Source organism: Hemiscyllium ocellatum, chromosome 21, assembly GCF_020745735.1.
Source record: "Hemiscyllium ocellatum isolate sHemOce1 chromosome 21, sHemOce1.pat.X.cur, whole genome shotgun sequence".
NCBI classification, from domain to species: domain Eukaryota; kingdom Metazoa; phylum Chordata; class Chondrichthyes; order Orectolobiformes; family Hemiscylliidae; genus Hemiscyllium; species Hemiscyllium ocellatum.
The window spans coordinates 22,649,421-22,669,127 of record NC_083421.1 but is presented as its reverse complement, the minus strand read 5'-3'; the positions used below and the strand labels follow the sequence as shown (position 1 = coordinate 22,669,127).

The 19,707-nt window shown below is 42.0% G+C and overlaps 1 protein-coding gene across 1 annotated transcript in view; it reads right to left on the bottom strand.

The window, feature by feature from the left end:
* LOC132825794 (tubulin beta chain-like) overlaps positions 1-19,236 on the bottom strand; it is a 45,828-nt gene extending 26,592 nt beyond the window's left edge. Inside the window, exon 1 of the mRNA XM_060841274.1 lies at positions 19,174-19,236. Within this exon, the coding sequence (XP_060697257.1) occupies positions 19,174-19,230 (57 nt within the window). The 5' untranslated portion in view covers positions 19,231-19,236. The remainder of the gene's footprint in view (positions 1-19,173) is intronic.
* Positions 19,237-19,707: the final 471 nt, after the last annotated feature.

Below are 19,707 nucleotides of genomic sequence, written 5' to 3'. Positions count from 1 at the left end.
ATAAGCTGCCAGTTCTGAGCCATGTCTCTGTAATTGCTATGATATCCCAGTCCCATGTTCTTAACCATGCCCTGAGTTCATCTGCCTTCCCTGTTAGACCTCTTGCATTGAAATAAATGCAGTTTATCAATCCTACCTCATTCTCTGTTTTGTTCCTGCCTGCCCTGTTTGAGTTGCTCCTTTTCAGCCCCAGAAGAAATTCCAATGATCCAAAAACATGAACCCTTCTCCTCTGCACCAGCTCCTCAGCCACACGTTCATTTGCTCTATCCTCCTATTCCTAGCTCGTAGTACCAGGAATAATCCAAACATTATTATCCTCAAGGACCACCTTTTTAAATTTCTGCTTAACTTTCTATATTCTCCCTTCAGAATCTTATCCTTTTCCCTTCGTATGTCGTTAGGCCCTCCTGCTGGTCCCTGTCCCCTTTGGGAATATTCTGCACTTTCTCCGAGATACCCTTGATCCTGGTCCCAGGGACATAACACGCCATTCTGATTTCTCACTGCAGACCACAGAAATGTCTGTCTATGCCTCTGACTAGAAAGTCCCCCATCACAATCGATCGCTTAAAACCTGACATACCCCTCCTTACTTTCCAGCCAGCCTCAGTACCAGAAACTTGGCTGATTGTATTATATTCCTTTGAGAGTCCATCACCCCCTACATTTTCCAAAGTAGCTTACTTGTTTGAGATGGGGATAGCTATGGGAGACTCCTGCAAACGTGCCTCCCTCCCCTACCTTCCCTGGAAGTAACCCATCTACCTGACCATATCTATGGTTTTTCTCCCTTTCTACAACTGTCATTCATTGCATCCCATAGCTCCTGTAAATTCCTCATTGCCTCTAAGTGCCGCTCCAACTGATCTATGTGATCTGATAGGATTCACAACCAAAGACACTTCCTGCAGACATAATCATCAGTAACATGGAAACTCTCCCTTATCTCGCACATCTGACAGGAGAGCATGTCACTCTTTTATAGGTCATCTTTGCTCAACAATCTACAGACCCAGAAAATAGCACCATCTTACTGCTCTTTTAAAAACACTGCTCAAGGCTAACTTAGTACCTATGTTTTGTATTTTTAAAATTTAATACAGAGGCAGATCTCATATAATCAAAAAAGAACTCTCTCTACTATGTATTATAGATTTACAGCAAGGTTACACTTAAAAACTAAGCACTTACCTTCTCCAGTGCTGTGAACTCTTACACACAGGTTCCTCCAAGGTCATCTGTGAATTTCACTGTTTGTTCATTTTTCTTAGAAGCACTCCGATGTCCAGAGATACTGAACTCAAACAGCAATGGCAGTAGCTGTGCAGACTGACTGCTGTCACACAGCAATGTCAGTTTCTTTCTCTGACCATGTGGTCTCTGCCTCTGTCTCTCTCTTCCTCCTTTTAAAAGTGCTGTTGTTTTGATCTTTCTCCACCCCCCACCCCCCCTCCAAAGTTCCAACACATTGCAACAGCTTATAAGTTAGTAATTATTCCTCCTGGAATTCGAGAAAATCACCTCCAACATCTAAAATACCTCAAAAACAGAGTAACTCTTACAGCCACAATTTTTCCTGTCCTCCATCTTAGATTACCCAGAATGAGTTCAAAACGACATCTCACTACCACCTTCTCAAGGGAATTAAGGCAATAAATGCTAGCCCAGCCAGCAATGCCCACATCCCATAAATAAGAACAAAAAACCACCCCAGTAACCATTCAGCCCCTTGCATAACAGGAATCTATCCACTTCTGTCTTAAAAATTTCCAAAGATTCTGCTTCCACCACTGAGACAATCTGACCCAGGGTGCCCTGACGCTTTCTCTTACACCGATACCCACATCATGTTGATGATCAAGCAGTCCAAACTTCCAGGAACGTAACAGGGAATCTTGTAATTTTAGCATTAAAGTCTGAAGGGAAAAGAGGGTCTCTCACAGAATGGTGCTGTAGAGTCAATAAGCATGGAAACAGATGCTTTGGTCCAACCATCCATGGCCACCATGATTGCAAACTAGTCCCACTTTCCTGCACTTGCCCATATGCCTCCAAACGTTTTTTTATTCATTGAACTTACCCAAATATCCTCTAAATGTTTTAACTATATCTGTATCCACCATCTCCTCTGGAATTACCACACACAACCATTCTCTGTGTAAAAATGCTGCCCCTCATCCTTTTTAAATGTTTCTCCTCTCATTTTAAAAATGTGACCCCCTAGGTTTGAACTCCTCCATCCTATGAAAAAGACCTTTGTCATTCACCTTACCTGTACCTCTCATTAACTTATAAACCTCAATAATGTCAATCCTCAACCTCCTATGCTCCAGTGAAAAGAATCCCAGTCTTTCTAGTCTTTTTTATATCTCAATCCTCCATTCCCAGTAAATCTTTTCCGAACCGTGTCCAGTTTAATATCCTTCCTATAACAGGATGACTAGAACTGCATATAGTACTCCAGAGGAGGTCTCATCAATGCCCTTTACAACCTCAACATGACAACCCAACTCCTATGGTCATCTATTTTCTTAGAAGGAAGTTGGACCAAGAATGCAGGTAAATTCATGACAGGTATAAATAGGGTAAATGGTAGGTATGTTTTCCCTAGGATGAGGGATTTCAAGACTAGAGGGAATATTTTTAAGGTGAGACGAGAGAGGTTTAAAAGAAATCAGGGCAAATTCTTTCTACACAGAGGGTGGTTCCTGTGTGGAATGAACTTCGTGAGGAAGTGATGGATGTGGGCACAGTTACAACATATAGGAGACACTTAAACAAGTACGTGAATGGAAAAGATATATGGGCCAGGAGCAGGCAGGTGGGACTAGTTTATTTTGGGATTATGTTTGGCATGGATTAGTTGGACCAAAGATTCTATTTCCATGCTATATGACTCTAAAGTGGTGTGATTTTACAAAACAAAACAGACAAAAGTAAAGCTGATACATCTACAGATTGGGAATAATTAGGAAATGACTTGCACAAATGCACTATGGGAACCAAGGAGAGAATGAAATTGTGTTGGGGCAATTGGTGGGAGGAGGAGAAAGGTGTGTTAGGGCGTAAGTGATGAAGGGAAACCATTTGTTTGCTTGTAAAAAATGGTGAGACTGTAGATCTGGAATAGACTGGTTTCAAAGTTTTGATTTGTGCTCCCAGCTCCCCCAAATGCACCTGATTACACCAAACATGTTACATGCTAAGGTAAGTCAATAATAACCCATGGCTCAGAACTAAGATTTCATTTTAGGTAATGACACCTGGATCTAGGGATAGGTAATGTTGATTCCAGCAGGGATAGTGTTGTATGATGATTGGAATTAAGAGGTCATTCTTAATTTAACTGAGTTACATCTGACCAGATGGTGCCCACCAGAAAAATGAATTTCTAGCAAGTGTGAAATATCATGATTCTAAACACCACAAGATTTACTTCAGTTCCAATTCACATTCAGACAAGGCTCAAGCAAGGTTTTATGATCACATTAAAGTTCTTCTCCTTGCTGCAATGACCTGCTTCATCCTCAGCAAGCTGCCTGGTGATGTGGAGCAGAAGAGCTTCATCATTAAACCACATCACAAAGATGATGCTTACACATACCCAGAAGACAAGCTCCAAACCATCAATACCTTCACTAAGACATATGATGGCCAAACGCCAAACATCTGTAGAACAATTATTCTCTACCAAACTGCCTCCATCACACTGCACCCCCACCCCACCTTAGCAAAATTCATGGACACTAGGATCCCACTGCCAACAAGGTTCAACACTGAACTGGAAAAGTGAGCACAGTCTTCAGTCACCTAAGGTAGAGTGTGTTTAAAAACAAGTACCTCAATCCTGGCATCAACCCCATGGTCTACAGGACAATATCGCATAGTGATATCTACTCCCCCCAATGGATAAGATATATGGATTATGTCCAGCAGGACCTCAAATTGGGTGACAGGGGCGGAGCAGTTGGAACAGGCACATTGGTGCAGACAAGGAGTTTTATTCTAGCTTTCAGATGTATCTGCTCCCTAAATGTCTAGTGATTTTGCCTGATAAAATGTATTGTACTTGTTGCTATTATGAAATAAACCTTATTATTTAAGTCGTTCCATTTTTGCACTTGGCTGGCTGCACTAAAGAGTGCAATGCTCCAGTGTGAAATACGATTATTTATTGTACTTGAACTGTTTTGTGGTGCATTCAATGGTAACATAAATAAAGTATATTTTTTGCAAACAAAATAAAAGGGATCTGTATTGTGGCTTTGTTCCTTTTTGAACCATAAATTCAAGGATAATCAAGACTAATTCGTTGTATATATTCTGTTCTTGTAAGAATCATTGTATGGAGGAAGGAAACACTTACGTTTCTCAGTTCAGATATGATTCAAATAAATATTTTCTGTACACTCTCTAACACCTTTCTAACACAAAGACATCTTAGAAAATGCAGGCCAAACGAATGCAGGTAGATTGCATGAATTCAGGTCAAGTTCAAAGTCTTGAGGGAAGCTTATGCTCAGAAGTCTTCATTAGAAGAGCTATAAGGTGAGACCACATGAACAACTAAAAATAAATGCTTTCTGACGGGGGAATAAGTTGATGCCATCATAGAGTTCTTTTCCACTGTAAATATACAATTTGTAATATGTATTACTGGCCCAACCACATTTAATTGACCTGAAGTTAACAATCCATCCCAAGAATTTACTTGGCCTTTTACATCATTTCAGAAGAATTACTGCATTATACGTTTCAATTATTATTTCTTGTATAACGTTATGCATGAAACTGATTCTGGTTTCATTGAATAATTCATAGTCAATATTGGGAGCAATATCCCATTGCTCTCGGACATCACGATAAAGGGAATTGAATTCCTTTCTTTCCTTGGCTTCTACTTAAGCTTATGTTAGTTCAGTTCCTTTTTGTGATGATCTTTTTCCCCCAGGCAATGGCTGATATCTTTGCAACAATAGTTCCTCGATTAAATGGGTTTTCCTCAATTACTTTATCTCCTCTACTGCTTCAAAACTATCCCTATTCAGAAAACACCATCGCAAAAAAGGCTCCATACAAGAGGTTGAATGGGGTTTATGTCTTAAAATTTGCATAATGAACAGATATACATAATGACAATTCAAATAAAAAATACAGTACGAGTATTTTAAAATGACTTTTAACCTCAATTGGAAAGCATATTGTGAACATTGTATTTAATTACATCTAGTCGGACTTTAACACCATAAGTATAAATAAAATCAGTTTGCAATGCAAACAATCAAACGTAGATGTTTATTTTAATTCAACAAAATTTAGATCAAGATACAGTAAAATGGAAGTATACAAAAAGGCACCTAATGACTTCCTTGGGTGGTCTATACAGTTATTGAATGTCTTAAAATGCAGGAAAAATAAACAAACTTGGGAAATGGTAGGAATACTCATTGGCTGCAAATTCACCCTCCACACCATACATAATTCTGACTTGGAACTATATCACCATTACTTCAAGATCCGAATAGCACTGGTTGCACCTGCATTCCATGGACTGTAACAATCAGGAAGGCGGCTCACCATCACCTTAAAGACAATTAGAAACGGGCAATTGATAGTAAGAAATGTTGCCCAGAACATTAAAATCATGCTCTGCTCTTCTTCATACAGATCACTGATATCTACGAGTAACAAATTAATCCTCAGGTTCAAGCATCCTAAACTTTGAGGTGGACAGTGAAAAGAACAGTGACAAATTGGTGAACAGATAGGTGGCAGATGTTCAGTGCATTTAATGTACATTTGGTAGAAAGAACACAGAGAAACATTATAAAACAAAGCATACATCTCAGAGAGATCTGGGTATATATGTTTCTATGCCATTAGAGAGATGGAATGTGTAGTTAAAGCACACAGCATCCTGTGGCTGCTGTGTTAAGGGTGGCACTGAAAGTGAGAGATTATGCTGAGCTTGTACAAAACACTAGTTAGCTCTCAGCTTGAAGATTGTACACAGTTTCAGGACAATATATTTAAGGAAAGATATGAATGCACTGGAGAGGGTGCAGAGGAAGTTTACAAGAATGATTCTAGGGATGAGATGCTTCAGTTATGAAGATTGATTGGAAAAGCTGGGACTATTTCCCTTCAAGAATAAAAGTCTAGGAGGAGATCTGTTTGAAGTTTCCAACTTCGTGAGGGGTCTGGACAAAGGAGGCTGAGAGAAACTCTTCTTGCTCCCAAACAGATCAAGAATGAAAGGGGCAGGTACAGACACCGGAACGGCAGGTCGATGACATCGAAAATCGAGGCCATGGGAAGAGCATCTGCCTGGTCAGGCTGCCGGAACAGGAAGAAGGAGGCTAGCTCAGCAGCTTCTTGGAGCAATGGCTCCCGCAGTTTTTGAAACTGGAAGTTGGGGTGGACTGGGTGCAGGTCAAGCAGGCCCACCGGGTCACAGTGCGCAGGACCGGATTGGACCAGTGCCCCCACCCTGTCCTCATGCGACTCCAGCACTATAGACATAAGCAAATGTTACTGGAAGCTTCGACAGCACTGGAGAAGAATCAAAAGGCTCTGATATAAAGGTTCAAGAATTATGTTTTTCCAAGACTTTTATGCAGCCATAATCCGTAAGAGGAAGGCCTTTGATGAGATACAACAGGAGGCTGAGGGACTTGAATATTCAGTACTCCGCAAGATGTCTGGCAATATTGTGTTTCAGCCATGGAGGGTCCGTGTTTAATTTTGACTCATCAGAAAAGGCAAGGGACTTCCTGGACACCTTAAAATAGACTGGCTTGCTCAAATAATATGGACAATCGAGTTCCCTTTGTTTATCCTGTAGTTTAAAAATGTGTTGCTGGAAAAGCGCAGAAGGTCAGGCAGCATCAAAGGAACAAGGAGGGCTTATGCCCGAAATGTCGATTCTCCTGTTCCTTTGATGCTGCCTGACCTGCTGCGCTTTTCCAGCAACACATTTTTAAGCTCTGATCTCCAGCATCTGCAGTCCTCACTTTCTCCTAGTTGATTTTATCCTGTAGTTTGCCTGGTTTTGTCCTTTCAATATGTGGGAGTCTCCTTTTTTTCCCTCTCTCTTTCTCCTCTCCTTTCCTTCTCACCTCCCGTTATTCTTTGTTTTTTCTCTATCATTCCCTTTTCATTTCTCTTAATACGAGGTGGGGGGGGGGGGGGGGGGGGGGAGGGGGGTGCTCCTTTTGTATAAACCAAGATTGCTTAGGGTCGAAGTATGGATGAGATAGGCTGAGTGCCCACTTTTAATTTTCTTGTTGTAAGACTCATGTAACTTTTTTTACTTTGTGTTGTCTGGGTTTGGGGTGCGGCTTCAGCTAGAAAGAGCCATGGAGGGGGGTTAGTGGGTAGTATAAGCGCCCCCTGTGGGCAAGGGAGAAAGTCTCCTTTTATTTGTGTTATATGTTGGTTTATTGTAGAAGTATTGTTAGAAGTTTTGATTTAGTATTTTTGTAGTTGTCTATTCAAGTTTATATAAACTGTTTACTGTTTTCACTCTGCGTGCTATAAATGGGGTTCTTCCTCCCAGGGAGTCATGGGCTGCTTCAGACGGCTATGATTAACCGTTCATTAAAATGATGCACCTGAAACATTAAGGGAAGTCATTCACCGTATAAGAGAACAAAGATATTTTCAAGCCTTAGAAAAGAAAGGGTCAATGTAGCCTTGCTGCAAGAAACACATCTAACCGATAAGGAGCACTTAAAGTTACAGCAGGGAGGATTCAGCCAGGTGTTTTTTTCATCCTTTAATTCGAAAAGTAGAGGACCAGCTATACTTATCCAGAGAATTTTCCATTTCAGTTGTTAAACCAAATTAGGGACGAATATGGGCAGTTTCTGATCCCTAGAGCTTTAATACATGGAGAGGAATATGGTATTTGAACGTATATTGCTGCCCAGCACACCCCATCAAATTTTTAATGGATGCTTTCTGCAGGCTAATGGTCCTTGGGACGCGTCATACTATTATAGGGGAGGACTTAACTGGCTTGTGGACACCGAGGTGGATAGGATCCCTGCAATCCAGGCAGCTGGTGGACCTGGGGGAGCTGTGGTTGGTGGATGTGTGGAGATGTCTTCACCCTGAGGGTAGGGACTTCACCTTTTTTTTCTAACCCACGGAAGTGCTATACTAGGACTGATATTTTTTGCTCCATCGGCCTTTTTGAATTCGGTGCTATCCTGCTGAATTGGGAACATGCAGCAGTGTATATGGACGTTAAGGCTGGTGGTGATGGATAACAAGTTCATTAAGCATTTTTCACAGGAATTACAAATTTTTTGGGACATTGATTCAAGTACAGCCAGTAATCCGTCGGTGCTCTGGGAGACTGCCAAGGCCTATGCAAAGGGTTTGATTATTCCTCACTCAATGACTCAGAAGCAGCAGAGGGGAGAGCGGCAGCGTATGCTCGAGGCCCAGCTGAAGGCAGCCAAGACAGCATACTTTGACAGACCGTCTGTAACTAAGTTGCAGCGGACTACAGCCCTTAGGGCCGCTCTGAATGCCGCGCTCACCCAGACAGCAAAGAGGGAGATTTCCTTTGAAAAGCAGAGGTTATTCGAGTATGGTGATAAACCAGGTAGATATTTGGCATACTTGGCCAGAAAGAAGAGTGCCCCCTAATCTATCAAATCCATTAGCGAGGGTGCTGGTACTATCACCTGCGATGCCAAAAAGATTAATGCAACATTCAGGAAGTTCTGGTCTGAGCTGTACCGGATGGGAGGGCTGTGAGGACAGATTGGTGAAGATGGAGTCCTTTTTAAGGCCTTGGACCTCCCAGGTGTAACGTCAGAGCTGCACCTCTTTTGAATGCCCTTTTGACAATCCAAGCAGTACAGGAGTCAGTGAGGTAGTTCCAGAATGGTAAGGCACCTGGTGCAGACAGATTTCGGAGTGGGTTTTATAAGGAGTTTATAGACATGCTGGCTGGGCCAATGTTGGTTATGTACAATTATTCGTACAGTCAGGACTGCCTCCCACCCTCTCTGAGGGAAGTAAATATTTCTCTTATTCTCAAGACAAGGAAGGCCCAGAGGATTGTACTTCATATAGGCCCATATCATCATTCAATGTGGACTTTAAAATTTTGTCAAAAATGCTGGCATTGGGGCTGGAGAAGGTCTTGCTCTTCATCATAAGGGAGCACCAGAGAGGTTTTATTAGGGGCCACAGATCCTCTAATAATATTAGAAGAGTGCTAAATATGGTTTGGGTGTGCCAGCAAGGGTTGATTCCAGACTTGGTAGTCTCCCTGGCTGCAGAGAAAGTGGTTGACCATGTGGAGTGGTTTGGTGGGTGGCAGTGTTATATAGTGACCCTAAAGCAGCGGTTCTCACTACTTGTATACGGTCTGATAATTTTAGTATTGGCAGAGGCAGCTGCCAAGTATGCTCCCTTTCACCATTGCTATTTACATTAGTGATTGAGCCATTGGCAGAGGCCATTTGGAAGGACCTAATTTAATTGCCCTGGAAAATATAAGCCCTACTGCAATTAGGCAGTGGTGTTGGGGACGGGGGGAAGAAGAGAAGGAAGAAAAAATATATAAACCAGTAGATTTAGAAAAATAAATGACCAGGACTTCCTCAGTTTAGGGCACTGACTCTGTGCTGGCTAGTACTAGTCAGTGTGCTCCTGCTGGTTCTGAGGATGATAAGAGTTTCTTTGCCTTTTTCTCCCCTGTTTGTTTAGGGAAGATATTGGTTTCTTTTTTGTTTGGGTTTATTTATTGTTTGCTTGTGTTTGTTTTTTCTCTATTTTGAGCTGTGCTCAGCTACACAGACAGCCACCACACTGCTGCTGCTGCTGCAGCCTGGGCCTTGCGTACACCTCTGTTGCTGCTGCCTGGGCCTGTATTACACCTGGGGTGTGCCTCCACCACTGCTGCCTGGGACTTGCCTTGCCTTGCCTTGCCCCCCACCCCTCTGGAAGCAAAAAATATATATAATTGCCCCAGACAATTTTTAGTTTTCTGGAAAACCTTTTCCTCTGCTTTTGGTTGCACTTCAGACCCACACTCCTGATCTTTGGGCACCTGATGCGGACAGTTGGTCAGAGGATCTCCTCGTGGGTCTGTTCCTGGTCCAGGCCAAACTGGCCATAAACAGGTCCAGACAATGGGTCATGGAGGGGGTCATTATGTCCGATTGCCTACCCCTCTTTCATCGTTACATTTGAGTCCGGGTGTCCCTGGAGAAGGAGCACGCGGTGTCTACTAACACCCTTGAGCTGTGCAGGGAGAGGTGGGCACCGCACGGAGTGGAATGCTTTATTTCCCCCTCCAACTCCATTTTGATTTAATCCCTGCCCTCCCCTTCACTTTTTTGATCATGCAACATTGCCCTTTGATGATATGGGCACCTGTTTGTCACTGGCCACTCTGGTGTTAGAAACTGAATAAAGATTTTTACACCTGTTGTCTTTCACTGTCTCTCTCTCTCTCTCACACACACACACACACACACACGTGCTGGGGAAAATATAAGTACTGTTAGGCGGTAGTGTGTGGGAGAAATAGAAAAAAAAACATAATTGCCCCGGACATAGGATCAGGAAGGCATAAGATCACCCTTTAAGCAGATGACGTTCTTCTCTTTCTACCTAACCCGACAATATCTGTGCCCATTTAATACAAATGATTAATTTATTTGGCTCTTTCACAGGGGATAAAATCAGTTTTATGAAATTGGAGGCCATGCCTATCAGGTGTTTTATTAGAGTACCCGATCTTGGGGGTGGAATCCAATTCCCTTTCAGATGGTTACAGGGAGGTTTCCTGTATTTAGGCCTTCGATCGATTATAGTAAAGCTAACTTTGTACAGTTGCTAGAGAAGATATAAGACAGTACCTTCGGCACTGGGAGGATCTACCAATATCCTGGTTCGGTAGAATAGTTCTGGTTAAAATGAATGTTGTATCCCATGCGAATACTCCCTTTGTGGCTTCCTAGGGAAGCACTACAGAGGTTTAACAGTTGGTTCGGCTCCTGAAGAAGGGCTTATGCCTGAAACATAGATTCTTCTGCTCCTTGGAGGCTGCCTGACCTGCTGTGCTTTTCCAGCAACACATTTTTCAGCTCAGCTCTTTGATCTGGCATCAGCCGCAGCCTCTTATTAGGCTTGCCAAATTGCAGTTTCTGCAGGGGATTGGGGGGGGGGGGGGGGGGGGGGGTGTTGTGGATTTTCCAGACTTTAAAAAATACCAAATAAGTTCCCTACTGTCCTATGTGGCGGATTGGGTTTATTAGGACCTGCGGTCAATTTTGTTGGACATCGAGGCCTCCCAGGCAAAATGTTTCCTCATTAATCTGTCATCCAGGGACAAGATGAGGACCATTTATGGACCATTGCAGAAATCCAATTGTCTTTAACACAGGTAAAGCATGAAGAATGATGCCACAAAACAAGGGCAATTTACAAAAAAACTTCCCCTTTTACTCCCATAGTAGGAATGGTAAGATTCTGGCAGGGATCGAAAGATTCCGGCTTTAGGCTCTGGGGATCCAGAGGAGTTTCCTGTTTTAGAGATTTATTTGATGGGGTGGTCGAGATGTCTTTCCAGCAGTTGAGCCGGAAATATGAACTATCTAAGAGGGACTGAGCTGAAAATGTGTTGCTGGTTAAAGCACAGCAGGTCAGGCAGCATCCAAGGAACAGGAAATTCGACGTTTCGGGCCAGAGCCCTTCGATTCCTGATGAAGGGCTCTGGCCCAAAACGTCAAATTTCCTGTTCCTTGGATGCTGCCTGACCTGCTGTGCTTTAACCAGCAACACATTTTCAGCTCTGATCTCCAGCATCTGCAGACCTTACTTTTTATCTAAGAGGGACCTCTTTCATTATTTCCAGGATTAGGGACTTCATACAGAAAACAACATAAATGGTTAGTCCCTATATATTGGATGTGGAGAGTACTTCAGGCCACAGGCACTACACTCGGTTAGCAACCTCTATCATTGATTAGGAGGACATCGAGCAGCTGTGTGGAATCTGGACTCAGGAATTAGGAGTGGAGATCTCACCAGAGGAGTGGGAGGATATTTGGGAAACCTAAGGAAGATTTTGATTTCCAACAGGACTCAGGCGATGCAATTGAAGGTACTCCCCAAGGCTTATTTGGCATCAGAGTGGCTTGTGAAATTTAAGACAAGAACTTCCCAATGTGCTCAAATTATAAAATAGATGTTAGTACTATTACGTATTGCTTGTGGTCATGCCACAAGCTTCATAGGTATTGGGGCACTATAGCAAGTGTTTTGCAAGAGGTCTTGGGAACCGAGGTCAAAGTAGATCCAGTGACCCTCTTCTTGCATTCACCAAATCTCGCCTCTTTGGATATGCATGGGAAGAAATTGTTCAGTATTCTTTCGTTTTGCACAAGGAAGAACATTCTGATGAGCTGTGTGTTGGAAAATCCCCCGGGACTCTCAGGGTGGCGTAGGTTAGTTATGGAGTACATTCCCATACAGCGCACCAGAAAACTGAGCTTTTTTTTTTATAGGACATGGCAGCCCTTTTTTGATCCATACAGACGTGCACTTATCAGCTATATTGAGTGTTGTAACTTAATTTAATTTGTCTTGGTTCAATTTAGTTTCTTTTTGTTTTGGTTTAGTTATTTATTGAATTGGTAGTTAAATTATTTTTTCTCCTAAAGTATTTGCGGAGTGGAGTAGTAGTTTGTTTACTGTTACTATTATATTGAAAGATTGTTATATTATTTTGTAGTAATTTTATATTTTAGTAAAAAATTCAAAATCTTCTTAATAAAAGTATTTATAAAAAAAGTGAAAGGGCAAAGATTTAAAAGCAATTTGCAGAAGTAATAAATGTGATGCAATAAAAAACATTATTCATAAGCCATTCAGCACTGCCTGCAGTAGTAAAAGCAGATTTAATCATTGCATTAAACAGAGCATTAGATTATTATTTAAATATAACCAATGGGCAGAGTCACAGGGTAAGGGCAGGAGGATTGCACCAAATAATGGTGTTTATTTGTAGAGCCAGAGTAGAAATAGTGGGCCAAAAGGTTCTGATCTTAGTACACACACTGAAGGTGATTAAAGATGTGGACTGACATGTTTCCCATCTTCATTTGTCTGTTTAAAGTATTGTCTGTTCTCCCCACTGACTAATCATCTAGTTGGTTATTAAATCATTCCAGGCTCAGTCTTTTCCATTGGTTCATCAGCAGTTCATTCACTGAGACAAACATCCCATCATCGATCTGAAATGTATCTGTACAAGTTCAGTAAAAATCTGTTCATATACCTTCTTTCCAAGATGAATTGCCTAAGTGAATCCAGTTGTTAAGAGCTGTTGCACTGTGCAGTAGTGGGCCAGGAGGTCTGGGTTGAAGTCCCATCTGCTGCAGATCTGTGTCATAACATATCTGAACTGGCTTGTTTCAAAAAAAAAGTCAGAACTCAGAACTTTTAGGTACGAGCCTCAGTGATTTTCTGTGCACTGCACTTCATCGGCTGAACTTCTCATTTTACTACAAATATAATTTGCAACCTTGAGTATGCAACCTGATCAGAGCACTGTAAAGTATAATCATGAGTGATTTGTAATTGATTTAAATACAATTTTAAACACAGTGAAAATACAGAAGAAAATTATAACTTTCTTGAAGACTTTCAACAATTCAGATGCCAGGATTAGTGCACCAACTGAGGGATCAGGTTTATCATCCTGCTAGAAATTGACCTCTGCATCGATTAATGGGTCTTCAGTTTAGATCTATGCTGGGATTCATACTGGCTTGGTTTGTAAACAACAAAAGACAAGGACTATTAATAATAAAGCTGAAATATTATTTGTAATCAGAATGGAATTTATTCTAATTTACTGATTACACAGGACCGTGAACTCTTAAAAATTAAAAGGGGGCCTTTGATTTGCATAAGTTTAACTACATGGAACCAGCCAGGAAAAAGTAAAAATACAAAACTTGTGTTAAATGTTTGCCTAATTTACAAGATTATATTTGATGCTCGTTCCTGTATAGCATCCATTTTCCCATCTTATGATGTTGGGTACTTTCCCTGGTTAATTATCTTAATTGTATGGAAAGAAACAAGGGTCCAAACAATGTTTACTACAGAAATTGTGTCTCTTGTTAAGCGGAAGAAGGAGGCTTATGTGCTGATGAGACAAGATGGTTCAGGTGAGGCAATGGAGAGTTACAGATCAGCTAGGAAGGATTTAAAGAGAGCGTTAAGAAAGAAGAACAAAGAGAGGACACGAGCAGTCTTTAGCAAATAAAGAAGCACCCGAAAGCTTTCTATAGGTATGTGAGGAATAAAATTTTAAAAAACAGAAGAAAATTATAGCTCTCTTGAAGACTTTCAACAATTCAGATGCCTGGATTAGTGCACCAACTGAGGGATCAGGTTTATCATCCTGCTAGAAATTGACATCGATTAATGGGTCTTCAGTTTAGATCTATGCTGGGATTCATACTGGCTTGGTTTGTAAACAACAAACAGCAATGTAGTTAACTCAGCCACATTAGGGAGATTTAAACAATCCTTGGATAAGCACATGAATGATGATGGGATAGTGTAGGGGGACAAGCTGAGAATAGTTCACAGGTCGGCGCAACATTGAGGGCTGAAGGGCCTATTTTGCGGTGTATTGTTCTATGTTCTAAACTGTTTAGAATAATTTATATCAGGCAATTATGCCACATTAAGTAAAATATATGCAGAATCACTGGTTACAGCATCTTGTCTTTCCCAACAAGAGACTAGCAGCTTGTCAAGATTCCATCTTCCTACAAGTTCACTGACCTGTCTGTGACCCTGCTGATGCTATTACAGTAGCAATGGCTTTTGGAGAACAGAAGCCTAAATATCCTTATCCAAATTTGCCTAAATGTTTGAACAACGCCACTACACCTTAGCTTTAGCACGAGTCACAGGACAAAAAGGTCAGCCTTCTAGAGAGAAAAACTGAAGGAAATAATGCTTAATCGTGGATTTACAGTCTCAGATACTGCAAGACACCCACAAAATTTAGACTTCACAAAATGTCTTAAAACAACTAAAATATTTTAGAGACAAAAATATTAATAAGCTGTTTATTGATTACAAGAACTAATGCTAATATCAGCACAAAACGGAGCTCATTATCATTCCTGAATGGAAGGATTTGGATTGAAGAAAAGATTCACAATTAGAAGCCATTATAAAAATGCAAGCAAGCTGGTGGATTGACCATTCTAGAATATTTAATTCTGAAGTTGCTTTCAGTGACCAAAACCCCTAAGCTCTTACACTCCTTCCCAAAACATCTCCTCCTCTCTAAGTTAAAGCACTTCAAAAACCTTTCACCTTTGATATATCATCAAGTGGCTTAGGCTTAGATTTTGTATTTCCCATCTGGAACAGGAATCTACCCACATCTGCATTGAGTTCTTAAAGATTATGCCCAACCACCATTTGAGAAAGACAGTGTTCTAAAGAATCATGTCCCTCAGAAAAAAAGTCACCTCATGGATAACCAACCCCTTATTTTTAACCACCCCACCCCTCAAGTTCTAGATTCTCCCTCAAGGAGAAACATCCTTTCCACACACCCAGTCACGCCCCCTCTGACTCTAAGATTTTGAGATGTACAGCAGGGAAACAGACCCTTCGGTCAAACTCTTCCATACTGACCAGATATCCTTAACATATCTAGTCCAGTTTGCCAGCATTTGGCTCAGATCCTTCTAAACCCTTCTTACTCATATACCCATCCAGATGCCTTTTAAATGTTGTAATTGTACCAGCCTCCACCACTTGCTTTGGCAATCACTTCTCTCTCACACATGTGCGGAAAACATTGCCCCTTAGGTCCCTTTTAAATTTTTCCACTGTCACCTTAAACCTATACCCTCTATTCTGGACTCCCCCAACCCAGGGAAAAGACCTTTTCTATTTACCCTCTTCATGCCTCTCATGATTTTATAAACCTCTAAGTTCAACCCACAGCCTCCAACTTCTCCAGCGAAAACAGCCCTAGCCTATTTAGCCTCTCCCTATTGCTCAAACTCTCTAACCCCGGCAACATCTTTGTAAATCTTTTCTGAACCCTTTCAGGTTTCACAACATCATTCTCATAGGAGGGAGACCAGAATTGGACACAATATTCCAAAAGTGGTCTATACAATGTCTTGTACAGCCTCGACATGACTTCCTAGCTCTTACATTCAATGTACTGACCAAGAACGGAAAACATACTAAGTGCCTTCTTCACTATCCTATTTACCTGCGACTCCACTTTCAAGGAACTATGAACCAGCACTCCAAGGTCTCTTTGTTCAGCAGTACTTCCCAGGACCTTACCGTATAAGTCCTGCCCGGATTTCCCTTTCCAAAATGCAGCATTTCACATTTATCTAAATGAAACTCTGTCTGCCATTCACTGCCCATTGGCCCATCTGATCAACATCCTGTTGCACTCTTGAGGTAACCTTCTTCACTGTCCACCACACCTCCAATTTTGGTATCATCTGCAAATCAACTAACAATACCCCCTCTGTTCACATCCAAATCATTTATATAAACAACAAAAGGCAGCGGACCCAGCATCGATCCTTGTGGCACACCACTGGTCACAGGCCTCCAGTCTGAAAGGCAACCCTCCATCACCACCTTCCATCTGTTTAATAGCTTAGTTCACCAGTTTTAAACTAACTAGAAACCAGAGAAATTTGACATCACCCTGAGAATAAATTCCTTGGAACTACTAGCTTAAGACCACATTTGGTTAGGAATTATTACGTGAGTGCAAAACATACATGTTTAAAAACCTATGACTGTAGGTAGGTCATTCAGCCTCTTGAGACTGCTGTCATTCAACAAGACCATGGGTCATCTGATTGTAACTTTAAAAATCCAAATTCCCACCTAATCTGGATAATCTTTCAACTGAGAATTACCTCCTTTTTAGGAACAGTCCTAAAAGGTTCATGATCCTAGGAAAGTTTTACCTTATCTGCTTTAAATTGGAGGCCCCTGATTTTTAAAAACACAGTGACCCTAGGTTCTAGGTTCTCCCAGAAGAAATATTCTTGCCACATCTAACTTTAACAGACTCCTCTGGATCTAATGTTTTAATCAAATCACTTCTTACTCTAACCTTCAGCAGACTCCAGCCTAGTCTGATCATCTTTTCCTCTCAAGACAATTTGCTCATCCAGTTACAGAGTTAAATAAACTTTCTCCAAACTACTTCCAATGTATTTACACTCTTCCTTAAATAAGGACACTAATATTTTTGAATGCTTGCTGGAGAAAGTGAGGACTGCAGATGTTGGAAAGTCAGAATGTATGGAGCTAGAAAAAGCACAGCAGGTCAAGCAGCATCTGAGGATGGGAAGGGGGCTCAAACAGAGAGAAGGGTGGGTTTTGGGGAAAGGTAGGTGGGATGACAATCGGTGCATGCAGAAAGGTGACTGGGATAGATCAGCAGGAAGGGAGAAGATAGATAGGAAGATGGACAGGTTAGGTCAGGTCAAAGGGACGGGTGGAGGTGGAGGGCTGGACTCAGGATGAGGTTGGGGGGATGGGGAGATTTTGAAGCTGGTGAATTCTATGTTAAGGCCATTTGGTTGTAAACTCCCGAGGCAGAATATAAGATATGCTTCATCCAGTTTGCATGTGGCCTTGTTTTGATGGTGGAGACGGCTTAGGGTGGCTACGTTGTCAGGAATGGGGGAGTTGAAATAGCTGGCAACCTCAGTGGTGTTACTGGTGTGTGCAGGCCACAGATGTTCTGCAAACCAGTCCCCGAATCTGCATTCAGTCTCCCCGATGTAAAGGGGACCACACAGAGAGCAACGAATGCAACAGACTTGCTGTATCTGCATTGATTATTAACTTTGCATTCCTTATAGGAAAACACAAATGAATCCAAGCATTTGCAAGTTTCACACAACTGAATAAAAACACTGCTCACCGACTCTTGTTAATGTCTTTCGTTTTTGCTTTTCCCAATCTATCAATTCCTATGCCTTTAAAAATAAGGAGGATTGTGGATGCTGGAAATCAGAAACAAAAACAGAAATTGCTGGAAAAACTCAGTAGGTCTGGCAGCATCTATGGAGAGAAAGCAGAATTAACGTTTTGGGTCCATTGACTTTTGTCCACCCAGTTGCTTTTCTCTCGGGCTCCATGTCCACCTGTGTAATGGTGATATTACAACTGATCAGAATTTGGAATGTGCTGCCTAGCAGGATGGCATATTCAGGTTCTACATGCGCTGCCTAGCAGGATGGCATATTCAGGTTCTACATGCGCTGCCTAGCAGGATGGCATATTCAGGTTCTACATGCGCTGCCTAGCAGGATGGCATATTCAGGGTCTACATGCGCTGCCTAGCAGGATGGCATATTCAGGGTCTACATGCGCTGCCTAGCAGGATGGTATATTCAGGTTCTACATGCGCTGCCTAGCAGGATGGCATATTCAGGTTCTACATGCGCTGCCTAGCAGGATGGCATATTCAGGTTCTACAATAGCCTTCAGAAGGGAATTGCATAAATATCTGAAAGAAAAAAACAGCAAGTATCTGAAAAAATGTGGATGACAGTACAAAGAGATGATGGGAGCATGAGGTGAATGGCTTGTACTATTTAATTAAAGCAAAATACTGTAAACACTGGTATTTGAAATATAAAAGACCGTAAAACAGAAGTAAAAGTAGCCCATTCAATTCCACTCTACCATACAATGAAGATCATGGTTCCTTCCCCACCCCCATCTTCAGCATTTACACAATTAATTGTGAAGAGTCAGTGAACCCGGACTGTTAACTTTCCCTGAGCACAAGTCATTATTACGACGGCAACATTTACCATGGATGGGTTGATTGAACAACTTTCTCATATTGACAAACCTTTTAAGCTCAGCGAGCAAACCTACACCCAAAACCCCGCTCCCCCGCAGCGATCATGTGACTCTCATGAAACTGGGCATGCGCACACCCGCACTGCGGTCGTTGGTGCCGCGCGCGCCAATCCCGAGCGGATGCTGACACGTGCGGCCGCCATCTTGTGACAGCAGCGCGACCCAGCATTGACTGTCCCTTCCAGGCTTGGCTGGCGGTAAGGGCTAAGCCGCTCTCTCAACACACTTACAAACCTTCGCCCCGATCTGGTTGCCGCACTGGCCGGCCTGGATGTGCACAATCTCCCGCATTTCCGACAGTTGGATTTAAAGTGCAAGAAACGGGCAGAAAATCAGGCTCCTCAGCTCCGTGGCCGAGAGCTATTGGACAGTTTGATCATATTCCAGTCTCTCCATAGGCTGTCTGCTTGTCAATCAACAGCCACTGCTCGGTCAACTCATCCAATCGGTCCAGTACAATGGACTGGCTGCAGAGTGATTGGCTGTGGGTTAATGTTGCCCAGCAACTACTTTAACCCCGCCCTTTTTCTCTGGCGGTAATTTGTCATAATCTTGTAGGACAAGTGATGACATCTTATTAGTCCTGTTAAAGCAGCTTGTCATATGTCAGGTTTAACCTTTTATAAACAAAGGCAGAGTGTATAAAAGTAGTAAGTTATGATAAACCTATATAGCATATTAACTTGGACCCTGCTCGAATATTGTGACCAATTCTGGGCACTACATTTGATGAACGATTATGGAATACCTATAGTGTGGAAGCAGGAC